Here is a 16,621-nt window from a genome sequence, read left to right as displayed (position 1 = left end):
ACCATTTAAATGTTATTTTAGGGTTTGGAATAGAGAAAATAAATTGACTTAATAATTTAAAGTAGGTTACATTTATTTTAGACTTCAACTGTTCTTGCTCATCAGTATTTCCTTTATCAAGGTATATTCTGTTTATCAGTACTATTAACATGAATAATAACAAGGAAAATAGTTTACAAACTAGCTCAAATTACTGATATTATTGTATTTCATGTGTTACTTGTAATGCTGATGTTCCAATAATATTTAAATCTATCAGTAACAGCATTTACAAGTACGAAGTACAAAGACAGGATTGACAATTTGTAGTGATACAGGATAAGTAGCAACAAATTTGGAAATTTTTACTATTTGATATCTTTCCTTTGTCATTTTTGATGTGCCTTTTGCGTAAAATACCCTCCTGTACACTTTTAAGCCCCTAGTACAAATATTTTTAAATTTCTGGTGTCTTTTGCAAGTCCTATTTGCTGGTTTATATAATTTCGCCTCTCCAATATATGCACAGCTTTCAGAATGATTTTTAAGACAAGATATTTTGATATTGTTTGTTAAACATGTGTAACTCTAATATCAAATCAACATACATCTTCTAAAACAACCCTATTCCAGTTAATTACTGTTAATTAAGGACTGTCGTATGTTAAATAAGGACACATGTGAAGGTTTTACAGTCAATTGTAGCAATAAATTACATTGTTTATGAGACTGCACCGAATGGAAACGGGTGATTTGTAATTAGTAAGACTTATTGAGGTCATTTGTGATGTTCAAATTAGTAAATAGGGAGTATGTGTTGTTATATAATATAAAAAATAGGTTTTAATTCAGAAAATTTAAAAAAAAAAATAGCTTATGACTTCAATGGCACTACATTTAAGTTATGGTGTTTCTGTCTCAATAGAGTTGTCTCATAATCTGTTGTTGTTGAGTATTTTGAATTAAATGAATATTTAATTATTAATTTCATGTTTTTCCTATGTAGGACTTTTCATTTACAAATTTGGACAACTTTTTGTTCACTATTGACTAACCATTATTACACAAATGAAATAAACAATACACAAGAATCATAATTTAATAATTGCCTTTCTTAGTGACTAATCAATAAACAAACAGAATATCATGACGATTTTTTATCTATGAATTCAGTTATTAATAACTATTTAAATTAATTAAAGATAAAGCCTATCTGCTTCTAAGTAAATTTGTCCAAGTATATTTATTTATCTATTCATGAATGATTAAAACTGTAATGGTTTTTATTTACATGTCTTTAACATGCAATTGGCAGAATATAAATTTATGAAAATCCCTTTTTATTTAAAAAGGAATATTGTTACATTTAAAATTTCTCCTAGTCTTGAGTAACCAAGTTTCACAGTTACAGTTGTAAATACTAGTTCACTGTAGAACATTTCTAAGTAAACTATTCCTACATGCTAAGTATTCATTCTTCTTAGTCCTACCCTTATCCCATTATTTGGGGTTGGATCTTCTTACTTTTCTGTGCCAGGCTAATTTGTCCTGGGTTGTCTATACTCCTTATGTTTTGGTACTTAAAAAAGGTAAACAATCTTGCTGTATTTTAATACATTTCAGTGATTTTTCATCTGGTAGTCTGTATTGTTATGTTAGATTTAATTTTAGTCGCATTTTATTTTAAGAAATGAGTTTCAAGACAAGAACAGTCCAATATTGTTTAAATTTTTAAGGTTCCTAAACTAACTGTGTAAGGTACAAAATAAGTATTTATTTATCATTGCATATTTACTGTGATAGATACCAGGGTAACCTGTAGAAGGAAAATGTCATGCACTAACTGGTACTAATTTGGCATATCACCAAGTTTAGCTTGAAGTGACTAGGACTGAATGCAAAGTAAATCCTTGCCTTGTTATGTCTTCTGCAATTTCCATGCTCTTGGAATTTACATGAGTAGATCCAAGGTAGTGAATAAATTTTATTATCATTTATTGGGAAATTGGAGTAATAACTTGTTTAAAAATTAAAAAAGATACCAAAAATCCTTTAGAAATGAGTAGGATTTTAAAACCTTAAAATATATAATAAATATAAATTTTATCACTATTAATTAAATCATGGTGTCTCTAAAATATTATGGATTTAATAATTAATCTTTGCATTGTGTTAAAAATGAAAAAATATTGATATCATAATCATTCATTTATAACAGTAACCATTCCTTAGCTTGAATAAATTTACGGCAAAAAAAAAACGCGAAAGGGAAACCAGAGGGCCTACCACCCAACTCTTTAAAGTAGTATTGTTGCAGTTTTTTATACTAGACGCCGCTGAACCGTGTATTATGCTCTCTCGCTTACACAATTGCAAGTCAGCCGCATTCTAAACAGCGCCAGTAGGCTCTTTGACGCATTTCAGTATCAACATGTAAACATACTGACACTGCTCATGTGATAACGATAAACAAACACCTCTCAAATGACCTTCAACTTGATGACCTGATTAATTAAATGATAATTATTTGTGTCAAAAGATTTTTATAGTAGAGTTCACTTTAGTATTCAGTTAAGGCTTTGTGGCTACTAAAAAAACCAAGGCGAACGTGGAAAGTACTTAAATATAAGGATTAAAATTGCAATTGTCACATTAAATTAGAATTGTCTTGAAGAAACGACGATGAATATTAGCTGCGTTAAAATTTTTATGAAATCCCTATGTAATTGAAAAATATACACGTTTTAACCCTTTTCCAAATGAAAACAATTCATGTCAATTGTGACAATATTCACATTAAAAAGGTTTTCATAACGTTTATCCCTTGGGTATACCCTGATTAATATTTCATTTTATGACTTAAATGGGACAGTCAGGCATTTTGCGTCATCAGCTTTGTAATGTTTCTGACGCAAATACCAGACAGGAGAGCGAACAATTATTTTGACGTCAAATTCCATTGTGACGTAGCATTCTCTGACTAATTTGACAAAACTCTTGAAGAGAGATACGTATTTCTTCACTAGGAAGTGATTACAATAACAATATATTGAAAATAATGTTTGATTTTTGTACTGTCTAGTGTCCACGGCATATAACAATGGATTTTATGCTTGTGTGCGTTTTGCAGGTGTCCTACCCACTTTTGATTTGATAGATCTTGCTATCAAATGAGTTTGATCTATTGAGTTTGAACATGTTTTAAAAATATTCAATATCAAAACAAACCACCTTACAAGGCACGGCGAAGTCGTCGTAAAAATAACTGTGTCTTAAAGAGAATACAAAAATGCCGTCGCGAAAAACCGAGCAAGTATTTAATAATTACGTCCTTTGGGCAAAAACTTAGTAACGCAAGTAACAAATAAATAACAAAAGCGGTCGCGTTTTTTCTCGGTACATGTTTCTTTAGCAGAACTATCTTCGCGGCAGGCACGCAACTGCCAGCATTAATTATCATTGCAACGCTATTTATATCCATTGAATTACGTACTACATATGTACAAGGTGCTTCCTCTAATTGTCGCGCGTCAAGCCTTGTGGTCCCATTGTTTAAGTTAAACCCACCGCAGACGCACTCTAAAGAAAGGTGTAATGTTACAAACCACTGTCTATTCAAAAATATTATATTACTATTCTGCGAACAAAGAACAGGTTCCAAATTCTGAGTTTTACGACATTTCCCTTCAGGACATGGCTCCGCACAGTACTGTTGAGCGTTTTTCTGTAACTTTTTAGTGAGATGCGTGTTTGTTTACCGTTGTTTATGAGTTAGTGTAGAGATGTTGAAAAAGAAGGAAGTTCCGTGGTATTCCAATCATCGTATTCGGCTCCAGGACAATTTCGCGAACTGGAGACACCACTCGTGTCGTGTACATTGGAATACAACATGTGACTGTACGTAGTTTCAAATCGTAAATGGGTTAATTTCCAATCGTTTTATTGCCGATTACTAGCAATTGTCTGGCGCCATGTTTTTTTCGCGAACGACTCGCTGCTTCTTACGTTGTCGAGTATAATTTATGACAATATTTTCGAATATATTTTGCGATTTCTTGACGTGAATCGTTATTTTTAGGTGTCGTGCATCAGAACTGCTATATTTTGACCGAGTTTTTTTAATTAGCTGCACTCACGCGTGTAATACATTCACACTTATTTTTAGATCTTATGAATGTTTATTAGTTTCCATAGTATCGCTAGGTGTTTATTTTAATGTTACACAAAAAAAAAAACACTTTTCCATCCCAGTCAATCACTAGGATTTTTAATTTATGGTTTAGAATTATGAAAGACCATTGTGGGAATAAAATACTTTTTGAATTTGATTAACTTTAGGTATGTTTAACAATTTAGTGCATTTTGTGATGAACTAATAAGGTTTTAAATATACAGATTTTTCCTATTTTTAGTATGCTATCTTGAGTACTTTTCTTTTGTATAATACATTGCATTTACAATTTTGTGTTCGGTGTTTACTAACAGTTTTTCTTCATAATTAACTTGTGTTATACTAACTTAACGTATTTTTTTTGTGCATAAATTGATTATTAAAATAATAATTAACGTAGGTAGATATTTCATGTCTTATTAATTAAACTAATTTATCTGTAGTAGATTTGTGGTCCCATAGTTATAAGATAAAGTGTATTAAATCGGCTGAAGTTATTACTTATTATATTCCTTCTTACCAGTAGAAACAAACTTTTATCAAACTATACACAAAATTAAGTTACAGTAAGGTATTAATATAATACCTAAGAAGTTGTTTATGTTTTAAAATTATTCCAATATTCCAAGCGACGGAATTTGTTGTCGTTTTGTCCAAATTAAAACTAGTTTTTAAACTATTTTGAAATAGCTTATAACTTTTTGGATCCGTCGTAATAAATTCAAGGCCGATCAACTAATAAACGAAGGTTATACTGCAGGCAACTAATAATTTTGCTTGATATTTTTATCAATAAAACAAAATGAGCAAAAGTTTTAAAATCATTACTTATGGCAAACATTTGTATTGGTCTAGTACATAATATTCAAAGATAACTCATTTAATTGATAATAGTGATTCCAGTTTATATGATTCGCTAATGTTGGTAACATAACTTATCCTCAAAAATTATATCCTGCTGCAGAACTAAGAGGAAGATAAATCTATTTACGAATTTACCCAAAAATTGCCCTAAAACTTTAGCAAGCATGGTTAATTAGAAGACAAGTAAAATGTAGGCCTATAATATCTAATTTATTACTGTACCTACTAGACTACTTGAGTTAATATTTTTATGAGATTACCTTATCACTAGGACACTACTATCAACTCTTAAACTAAGGCTGTAACAGTTTTGAAAGTGTATTATTGAGAGGTGGTCATAGGCCGCTAGGTAGGTCCAACTCCACAATACAACCTTTAACATTCCTCTGACAATATTGGCATATGTTCCAGGCAATGGTGGGGAGACGACATGGTGTTTCAGTCAGGTGAAAGGCACTCTAGAGGACGACGTGACAGAAGCTGACCTGATCTCCTGCGTGGAGTTCAACCACGATGGCGAGCTCTTGGCCACCGGGGATAAGGGTGGCAGGGTTGTCATATTTCAGGTTAGCGTTTGAGGCTGTTATTCACCGAATTGTAGTGTTACTGCTCAAAACAGTTTCTGGGATGGTAGTCGTAAAAATTTACGCAAATATGATTCACATTGTCTGCAAAATGTTTAAAGTTTACTCAATTGCAGCTGTTGGTCTAATGTTAAAGGTACAGTAAAAAACAGATTTCCACTTTTCGTAACTTGCAAGAGTAATTCAATATTATTACAGCATTTACTAGTATATCTTGTTGAGCAATCATCTCAAAGAGAGTTTTATCTTATCTATAAAATATACCAAAATGAAGGAATATAATGTATACAAATTCGAGCACTTCAATAACTCAAAGAAACACAAGATTTACATATTCATCTCGCGTAAAACATCGCACAACCCAAACTATTTGGGTCAAACACCAATCAGTTTTCACATCTCATCACATCACATAATATCAACCCTTTCAATTCCAGAGAGATCCGGCATCCAAGCAATGTGTGCCGAAGAAGGGCGAGTACAACGTGTACTCCACATTCCAGTCACACGAACCAGAGTTTGATTATCTCAAGTCGTTGGAAATTGAGGAGAAAATCAACAAGATCCGGTGGCTGAAACGCAAGAACCAAGCGCACTTTCTGCTGTCTACGAACGACAAGACCATTAAATTGTGGAAGGTTAGTCTTGTATGTATGGATTTTTATTTATTTTTATTTTAGTTTTTAAGCCTAGTTTTTAAGTTGCTTTTTTGTGTTAGGTTTTGTTGGGTTCGATTTCCCAAGGTTTTTGGATGTTAGAACTAATTTTACTGAGATAGTTGGTTTATATCTTATGTTTTTAATAATTTTAATCATTCTCATTCATAACAAGAAAATGTTCATTGTCATTGGCATTATTAAATAAAATTAGCCAATATCTGCAGAAACTCTAACATGAACGAAAAATCTATCTAGCAGACATTTATACACATGCTACATGTGTTATTTTATCAGGCTTTTTGTGAGATTGCCATGTCCCTTTTCACCAAACCAGAACGAGATACCAGATATTATGTTTCCACACTCATATCAGACAAAGCTCGAGTACGTTTCACTTGGTTTATTCTATCACCTGGGTGAACAAAGCCTTCTGTTTTTGTCTTTAGTTTACCTTAGTGCGTGCCCTACATGCTTTGATAAGTTCTTTGTATAATGTTGGTTGGTGCTGGACTAATAGTGTTGTGGTGTTAGGTGTCGGAGCGGGACAAGCGCGTGACGGGCTACAACACGCGCGAGGAGGGGGGGCGGCCGCGAGACCCCGCGCGGGTCACGCAGCTGCGCGTGCCCACCGTGCGGCCCGCCGAGCTCATGGTCGAGGCCTCGCCCAGGTGAGAAACAAGCATACACAGCCTGATACACACAAGATACATTAACTTTCAGAAACAGTCAGTGAGTGGACTAAGACAAGACGTACACAAGCTCTCATGTTAATACGCTGATTGACGTACATATACACACGCGTACACAAGCATTCCTATAGGACACGGGGTAGTGAATTATTAAATGTACATGTATCGCTATGAGTCACTTAATAGCGACAGAGGTAGCAAAAGACTTACGGACTCAAAGACTACTCATACATACTGACGATTATTTACTCCCCCAACAAATTTACCTTGTACACACATTCTCATGCACGCAGAAGAAAACCTTTCAGCGTAATTTAATTACTGATTCAAAATGTAACGAGATATATATCTAATTTCAAATTAAATTCTGTAGTCGCTTAGTTGCAAATGAGCAAACTCGCTAAACAATGCTTTTATTTTCCTTGTGCATTAGACGCTCCAGGAAGATGCATAATAATTATAGAGCAAGTAAAATTTCTTCATCCCATTTACTAGAATATTACGCAATCCAATTTCAGTATGCAAATTTCCTTGCAGGTAAAAATAACAGTCCAGTTGCTTATAAAAACAATATACTATACGTAATCGTGGTATTGCTTTCGAGAGCTTTTAATATCAGATATTTGTTTGCCGATAACCGGCGATCTAATTTGATTATATTATACTATATTTACCTTAACACTTGATCGCTATCTGCGTGTTATGAAACGTTTTTTTAATATACTCTGTATCTAGTGCTGGACGATATTGCGGATGACTTGTTTGTATAGGGTCTGGGTAAGTGATAGCTTTGTAAAGGTCATTTCATACTAGCGCAAAGTCCAAAGACATCGGTCTTCAATCAAAGACCAGCTAAAGTTTTATTTATTTTTTCTTAATGATCTTGGATAACACATTTACAATTTACCGCAATCGCAGAACAAGTTTTGTAAACAAGTAATATGGCTTCCACCTCTCGAAAGCGAGTATTTTACCTAGAAACTCGGCCAATACCTGACATATTTTGAAACTAAATCATGAGCTTAACATTTACTTAAGACTTCTTCAATTTATCTAGATTTTATAATATATCCTATCTGTACAAAATCACATAAAACTAAACATACCAATAATGTATTCAGTATTTGTTTCGTATTATCTAGTTAACACTCTAGTGTACTTCTCATACTAGTTTTCTATTATGCACCATTCAAAATAATAGCAATTACCATCTCTGTCTCACAGGAGGATATTCGCCAACGCTCACACGTACCACATAAACTCCATATCTCTAAACTCGGATCAAGAGACGTACTTGTCGGCGGACGACCTCCGCATCAACCTCTGGCACCTCGAGATCACCGATCAGAGCTTCAACATTGTGGACATCAAGCCCGCTAATATGGAGGAGCTTACTGAGGTGATTATTATGATTATCTACCTTCTTAATTCATAAAACCGACATTCGTATTCTTCTAGTGACAATGTGAATGGTTCCGCAACATAATTTTGGTATAACAAATATAAAAGTGGCCGTTGTGCTAGAGTGAGAAACGAAAGAGAGGACAACAGGTGTAGTTTGTAGACCTATGATATCACATCCCTAATCAAAAAAACATTCTGTAAAAAATACCGTGTCTCAATCTTAGAACGAATCCTGGTATTTTCATACTAAACAGGCGTTCGTCTCGTACGAGACATTCGTACGTCTCGAATTTGCGCTCTAGTAGATGCTTCTGTGACACAGAATCGACCCAATATTGCCATCAAATCTTAGCTGTGTTATCTTATTTGCACATGTGGACGTTTGCTCACCACCGCACCGGCATCGGCATGATCACAGCAAGGCGCAAAAGGTCGCGCCTACGCATAGTTGCAATTACAATCAGTACACACAATCTCCTAGAAGATACTACCATATCTTTAATTAACATAAATCATACCCATCATACATAAATAGTAATTAATTATTGTATAAGACCTGACAGGGTACTAGATAAGTGAGATAACCTTTGTGTGTGCTAAATGTGCTTGATGCTAAGCGATTTGAAATACAGTAGTTCCATTATGTTACTACACCTTTCAAAAAATAAGATCAAATTTGATGAGGTCAAAAGAAAAGAAGACAGCGGTTTTTGCTCTACAGTGCGTCAATTTAGGATTAGAATGAATTTATTATGTATAATATTAATTAATATTCTTATTTCAGGTGATTACGGCGGCGGAGTTTCATCCGACGGAATGCAATCTCTTTGTCTATTCTAGTAGTAAGGGTAAGTGGACACTGTTTTTAAATCTATAATCCTAAACGAGCCTTAGTAAAAAAAAAAGAAACTTTGCAACAAACAGAAGCGACATGGATGATCCAAGCATAATTATGTGATTCACTGATATTTGTTCTAAGTGTAGGTGTGTCTTGTATTTGAACTTAAATGTTTGTGACAGTACCAAATCACTAAGATTGAATACCTTCCCAACAGACATTTTATAACAAATTAAATTCATAAAGCACTGCAGGGTGGGTTCTTCAGAAACTTTGCCCTTAATAGTCTAGTTATTTTGATTATATATGTTATCCACAGGCACGATAAGGTTGTGCGACATGCGGGCGGCGGCGCTGTGCGACCGCCACGCCAAGCTGTTCGAGGAGCCCGAGGACCCGCACGCGAGGTCCTTCTTCTCCGAGATCATCTCCTCCATCAGCGACGTCAAGCTCAGCAACTCCGGCAGGTCCGTATCACTGCAACCTCCTTGCATATACAACAGTGTTATATTGACCCCAGGCACAAAAACATCGAAATCAATTTATGTAAAAAAAATATCGGCCCAAAAAGCTTTTATGGTGTATGCAAATATTGAAAGTATTCTCCTGGAAAGTTGTAGATCATAGAAGTATGACTTGAATTTGCTTAAATACTATTTTATTGTGCAAAGTGTGGAAACATGTAAAAATGCTTGAATATTGAAAGCAATTTTTATTATTGCGAGCGAGATATAAACTGATTCACTTGTTTTTTATTTTTACCTTAACATACATAAAATATAACACAGCTATAAAAGAGCTTAGTTTCGATTACTATCACTTCATCTTACTTGATTTAATTTTTAGCTAATAATATACATAATTTCCAGATACATGATGTCGCGCGACTACCTAGGTTTAAAAGTGTGGGACCTCCGCATGGAGACGAAGCCTGTGGAGACGTACCCCGTCCACGAGTACCTCCGCTCCAAGCTGTGCTCGCTGTACGAGAACGACTGCATCTTCGACAAGTTCGAGTGCTGCTGGAGCGGCGACGACCAGCGGCTCATGACTGGCTCCTATAATGGATTCTTTAGGTTAGTGCCTGCAGGTTTTGCTTTCTAAATGGATTATAGGATGATAAAATATTTTTGATTCGAATATTTCGTGTTGTAGGATATTTTTGTTAAAAAAATACTTCTAATTAAGTATATTTGAATGTTTCGGGATAGCTCTTGAGTTTCGAGGTAGTTTATTTTTTGTATTGATTTTAATTGTTTGCTGTGCGAATATGGGTAATGTCATTACAATTAAAGTTTTGGTATTATATGGGATCTCTTATAAATACGTTGGCGTGATATGGGTAAAATTCGGAGGGGGTCTTAGCGTTAAACAGGTGTGTGCTGCCGCAGTTTGATCGTTTCGTAGTATTTGTTTTCCATAATTTCTAGTAGGTTTAAGCATAGAATACATCATTTGATGTGTGCAAAAATATTGAAATGTTGTTTTTGTCAGGATATTCGAGCGCGGCGGCATGGGCGCGCGGCGCGGCGAGCTCACGCTGGAGGCGGCGCGCGACGCGGCCGCGCGGCCTCGCCAGCCGCTGCGGGCGAGGCGTGTCGCCGCCACCGCCAAGAGGAAGAAGGTAACGCGCACTGCCACGCCGGGCTGTCTAGGCGGCGAGCGATACGTCGACACAGCGTTAACACCATGTCAACATAAACGTTCAATCCTTGAAAATTCCTGCAATAAAAGACAGTTTCTGTGTAATGGCCAACCTTGTAGGATATTTCGAATTACAATTCATTTTTCTACTAAGGTATATATCGGACAACAAATAAAACAGCACATCATATTACTAAAATTATGATAAAAGTAAACTAAAAACACTTCGCGACAAACAATAATCCCCACAATTTCGCAACAAAGAAATCCTTATCCCAACCTAAATAATTCCAGGACGAGATTAGCGTAGACTGCCTGGACTTCAACAAGAAGATACTCCACACGGCGTGGCACCCTCACGAGAGCATCATCGCGGTGGCGGCCACCAACAACCTGTTCATCTTCCAGGACAAGTTCTAGCGCTCGCCGCGGCCACGCACCGAGCTGCACGGTAACTACACTCACGGACATAGGATAGCGGCGCTAACACTAATGAAATTGACTGATGTGGCCAACCAGCACCTCTCAAAACACGCCATTCGAATATGAGCTTTATAATTCAACGAGTATAGATCATTTCTGAGTGGTACTTTAAAGTGCATGGTAGATATAAGACAAAAAATGATGAAAATTTTGTTGTGCTACTTTAAAGTCTGTCAAAAGCAATGACGTGATATCAGCTGGCATAAAAAAGCATTTCGAATTTCTCTCTAGCACAATGAAGCGATGCATCTTTCAATTTCATTAGCACTACGCGGTCATATCGCATGCAGACTAAGAATGTACGATGCGTATACGTATAACGCATATATAGCAATAATTTGTTTTGTATGTACAAAATGCGGGTGTTATAAATGTGTTTGTTACCCCATGCGGAAGTTAAATACACGTGATACAGTCCTTAGTAAGAAGGTTCGTTGTCACCGGCCCATTCTAAAATATTTTGCTAACTCCGCATGTGGACAAAAATATATAATAGTGGTTAGATATTTTGTTAAAAGAACGTTTAGAATCTGTTGACCAGACATCTAATGACAAAATATGTTCAAAATATTATCAACTTATATAGATGCTGTTTATATCACATCGTGCTCAATACATTCACCGTACAATAATATTATAATACGAATAAATAGCAGTGTGTCCTCGGTGCGTCAGCGATCTTAACTTGTCAATACTGCAATGGCGGCTTTCCGTGACGTGACATATCGTTTAATACCGCTGCATCACAATTTGTTTAGCGTTTTTGAATGTGCTTTTAAGCAATTTAAACACGTAGTTTGGGGGTTGTATGAGTAAAAAAAGATATTGAGGATTCCAGACAAAGAAATACACTGTTACTTAATATGATTTAAGAGACTTGATCTTCCCAGTTTTTATTACGTACCTAAAATCCTTCACATGGCTATCTATGGATCAAATCTATAGTTAGTTGCACTGATTAAATATCGTTAAGCGTACACTTTTCAAGGTCTGAAAACTCATGAATTACTCGTACAACAACCCTTGACGGGATAGGCGCTAGTATGGAATAAAAGTTTGATAAATCTAGTATCTCGACTGCCACAAGAATTGTTTTGAGACATTCGTCACCTTTAAAATTTCGGGTTTTAGAGGCAGTCAGAATTGTTATCATACATAGGGTAAAATAAAGTCTTATAGTTGATAAGTATGATTATACCGAGTCCGTCTTAACCGCGACTGCTTGAAAAGTCGTCGAAAGCCGCCCTTGTATAGTCGTGTCGTAATGTATATGCTGTTTGTCCAATACAAGTACTTTCTCATTTCTTTTACTAAGCAGAATCGATCATTTGCAGTAGATAAGTTTCGCTCAGTTGAAAGAATGTTTTCAATCTTACACAGATGTTTTTAAATATGAAGCAGCACTTAAGTGAAATAAATCCAATATTAATTACATTTTATTATGCCATTTTATTAAACAACAGTTTGTTTTGTGTGTAGTCCCAGTCACTATAAATGTTAGGTATGCGTTGATTCTCATGGTACCTTACATTACGACACAACAACTAGGTAGATAGGAACTAAGTCCGTTAATTCAAATTTTCTGAGAAAAATAATTTATACGCTTTTCTTACTTAAGGTTCTAAGCGGTAATTAAGTATTTATTGTTTAAACATAACGATCCTTTATTAAGGAATGGACACACCGTTGTATGAGATTAGTTAGGTGTAACGAAATGTCTTTGAGGCGTGGAAGGCGAGCTCTGAATGTATGAGATCTTGAGGAAGGTGAGGCTTAAGCCGCGAGTGAAGTGAAGGATAGGTTTTTAAGAACCGGCAGAATTACTTCTCCTAAAGTATAGAAGAAGTTTTTGGCTCTTAAAAACACATCTTACGCCACGTATCCCTAGGCCTCGCCTATCAGTCACAATAAAAAGTGGAATATCTAAAGTTCAGCTTGTTTTATATTTCTTAGTAAATAATATGTAGCTATGTCAACTTATTCTAAAGACGATTGGTAATGTAATAATGGAAAAAACCACTGGGCCAGTTTTTACTTCATATTTAGTCGTTATTACACCAATCATGTGTAGGTCTCAAACGAAATATAGGACATAAAGTTCCATCATAATAGGTTAGCGCGTCCGCGAAACTCGAATACAGACAGACAAACATGTTTACAATATACGTACATATCTTGAAGTCGCGCTGCGGTAGCATTGATCTCTTTATCATCAGATCTCATACATTAGTGTTGCGCATAGATAGACTGGTAACTCAATGATAACCCGAATGGTTTTACTGAAATCCACCGCCATATTACAAAATGACGGTTTGTACTGTAACTGTGATATTTTCATTAATAAAACCCTTATTTATGTCCAAAATTCCAAAGTATCTTTAATTAAAAAAGTCACTGCCATCGAAAAGATATATAAAAATCTCATAGTTTGCAAATTTACAATTGTGCTAGGTTGCCCTGGTTTCTGGAAGATCTGATCAATACAAAAATGTCTTGATCACCTGTCAAACTTTTATATCAACTGTTTTGATTAGTGGTTAGTCTTTTTGGCCGACTATTCAATATCATGACCAGTAAGTAGATTTCGTGAATTTAAAAAAAAATATTACGTTATAATGATATTTTGCTAACAATAAATCAATCATTATACTTTTTTCTTCGTGTTATATTACAAAGCCTATTACTCCACCCATTTTTCAATTTGACATATATTAATTATCTTCTTTAATGCACAAAAGCACAATAATATCTCAGTTACGGTCCAAATATCGTTAGAAACATACGTAAAATGTAACTTCGGCGTAAGCACGGGTCGTGGCCATCGTGTTCTACGCTAGGAGTAGTTGATATAATATACTTTATTTATTATTATATTATTATGTATTTTTTTAAGTTCTTTGTGATTTCGTTTTTACAATCATTGGCGATCAACGTTACTTGTTACGGTTATGTTAAAATGTTTTTTTTTTTATAGTCTTGATGAGATTTGAGTGGCCATTTCTCATGTTTCTGTAATTCGTGTAACATTATATATGTGTAATATTGTTTATTGGGTCTTTGTGATTCTGTAATTATCTTAAAACATGTTAATATTATGTTTTTTTTTCTGTTAGTTTCTATTCTGTTCTGTTAGGTTAGTAAAATTACTGACCATGGCTCGGAATATCTGTGGTCTTTGATTCATGTTTGTCTTCCCATGTACGCTATCCTTTACTCAATTTGTATAACTTTTCTTCTAAAATAGTCTAGTTTTCTATTGTATTATCGTACTGTCACGTATCCACATAGTTCTTGCCGAACCAGCCAAACTCATCAAGACTACACCGTTATCGGGTGATTTCGGCATATATTACTTATTAAAAAAATTGTGATTGAAGCTTGAACAGTATCGTTAATATTATAATGTAAATATGTAGTGATGAATGGAGGCCTGAACCTATAGACTACGTCACAATGTTGTACAGTTAATATAATATGTATTTTGTGTAAAGCTTGGAAAATTATGTTTGATTATATGATATGAATTTGTTTTACCTTGTGTCTAGTTATACGATAAACAGCTAGAGTTTTAATGTATCTACATTTATACATAATTTTTGTAATTGAAATTGAGATTGTTTAACTGAATGTAATATGTAAATCGAGGCTTTAAACAACGTTGCATCGAGCGGAATCTATATAGTATACATGATAATATTGTGTTTTGTTAGTTGTCAGTGTGACGATAGCTAGCCACTATGACGTAAGAGATCTGTCGCTCGATAGAACGTCGCCGGACAGTGTCTGTTTCTGCAAAACTTATAAGTCTGCATAAAAAATATCAGTAAGATTTTGGAGTTGTAATAAACCTTTACAATGGCCTAGTGTTATACCCACATTGTCGTGCATCGTGTGATACTCATCCGTTTGTTGTCGCTAGATCCCTAACGTATCCAGTTTTGTACATAGTGACGCTTCCCGGTTCCCGGCTCGCGATAGTTTTGCAAGACGGACCCCGACTTAAGATTCTGTACATAGACACGTGTAACGGCTAACATTCGTTTGTTGTTCGGCTGTAGTCAGGCCCCTTCCATAATCTCCACAACATTTTTATGTTCATCGATTTGTATAGGGACTGTGTTAAGTTTTAGTTTTTTTTCTCTCGTCTATTTTGTAAGGGGCCCGGTCAATTCCTTCTAGTTGTTCCGATGATAGCTGAACACGCTGTTTCGCTATGTAATTTAAAAAATGTGTGATATTTAAAAATATGCCTATGCAGCTTGTACTACTTTCTCTTATAAACGTCTCTATATGATGTTCACAAAACGCTGTCTAAGACGGTTGTAAGTGGAAGAGTGTTATTTTTAAAATATATAATTGCTTCAAAAGCAATAAATAGTATAGGAATTGACTGTCCCCCAAGAGATCCAATGTAAAAATATGTCGCTCTGTAGTATAAATGCAAAGACATCTTGTATAGAGTGTGGTTGCGAAGCGAGAATGCGAGCGAAACAGGTGATGAGTGAGCTATAATTTAAGTACTAGTTTATAGTTAGGCGAAAACTGTGAAAACACAGAATTAAAAAATCAGTTTTTTTTCCTGTATCGAGGGATCAACAGATAATGCTTGATAAATGTGATAATGTCGCAATAAGCGGTGTGTTGTGGTCTGCGGACGAAATGATGATGTGGATAGACTTTTTTTTCTTTTTGAGGTACCGTTTTGCGCTGTGAGGAACCTCGGACGGTTTGCTGACAACGAAACCTCGTGCTGTCAGTGTGAGCGCGCGCGTCATCGCCGGCGGACCTTTACGAGGCGAACTACCGGACGCTAACACGACCTGGTACTCAATACCCCTTTAGCTTCGTAAATCAAAATCCACAATCAGCCAAAATCAACACCAATACGCACACATTTCTTACTGACTTGGTCTCACAGCTGATTCATTGATGCGTTACCAAGTTGGGTGTGGCGGTGTAACAGTAGAATACAGAGTTAAAATCAATGTGCCATGATCTTTGCCGGCTCGGTGGCGCGTGCGCTTCACACGGAAAGAGTTGTTGTTAAATCAAAATATTTCCTATAAATAATAAAATTTTTATAACTGACTTTTGTTTGTTTTTATTCTTATTAACTACCAAATAGTTTGCCTACACACTGTATTAAGATTATGGGGTTAACCTTTTAGAAGCAATACAGTATGCAACTTAGTAAAGCAAAAATCATTGAAATATAAAATATGAAAGGAGGTCGGGCGTTATATTAAAGTACAAGAGATATCTAACGAGACTTAAAAGAAAAGTTGCGAGTCCCTACATAAACTTCA

At 35.2% G+C, this 16,621-nt stretch overlaps 1 protein-coding gene across 8 annotated transcripts in view; it reads left to right on the top strand.

The window, feature by feature from the left end:
- The window catches only part of LOC113495361 (protein phosphatase PP2A 55 kDa regulatory subunit), a 52,314-nt gene extending 35,911 nt beyond the window's left edge, over positions 1-16,403 (top strand). For 4 of the 8 annotated variants that reach the window (XM_026874047.1, XM_026874050.1, XM_026874054.1 and 1 more), the window contains 9 exons: positions 5,426-5,580; positions 6,036-6,245; positions 6,789-6,925; positions 8,171-8,345; positions 9,135-9,198; positions 9,508-9,655; positions 10,058-10,264; positions 10,683-10,812; positions 11,127-16,403. In XM_026874047.1, the coding sequence (XP_026729848.1) occupies positions 5,426-5,580; positions 6,036-6,245; positions 6,789-6,925; positions 8,171-8,345; positions 9,135-9,198; positions 9,508-9,655; positions 10,058-10,264; positions 10,683-10,812; positions 11,127-11,252 (1,352 nt within the window). In that variant the 3' untranslated portion in view covers positions 11,253-16,403. Of the gene's footprint in view, positions 1-2,703; positions 3,877-5,425; positions 5,581-6,035; positions 6,246-6,788; positions 6,926-8,170; positions 8,346-9,134; positions 9,199-9,507; positions 9,656-10,057; positions 10,265-10,682; positions 10,813-11,126 lie in introns of those variants that run through there. The other 4 variants (XM_026874048.1, XM_026874052.1, XM_026874055.1 and 1 more) reach the window with 3 other exon arrangements.
- Positions 16,404-16,621: the final 218 nt, after the last annotated feature.

Source organism: Trichoplusia ni, chromosome 6, assembly GCF_003590095.1.
Source record: "Trichoplusia ni isolate ovarian cell line Hi5 chromosome 6, tn1, whole genome shotgun sequence".
In the NCBI taxonomy this organism is placed as follows: domain Eukaryota; kingdom Metazoa; phylum Arthropoda; class Insecta; order Lepidoptera; family Noctuidae; genus Trichoplusia; species Trichoplusia ni.
This window is presented reverse-complemented; position numbering and strand designations above follow the sequence as displayed.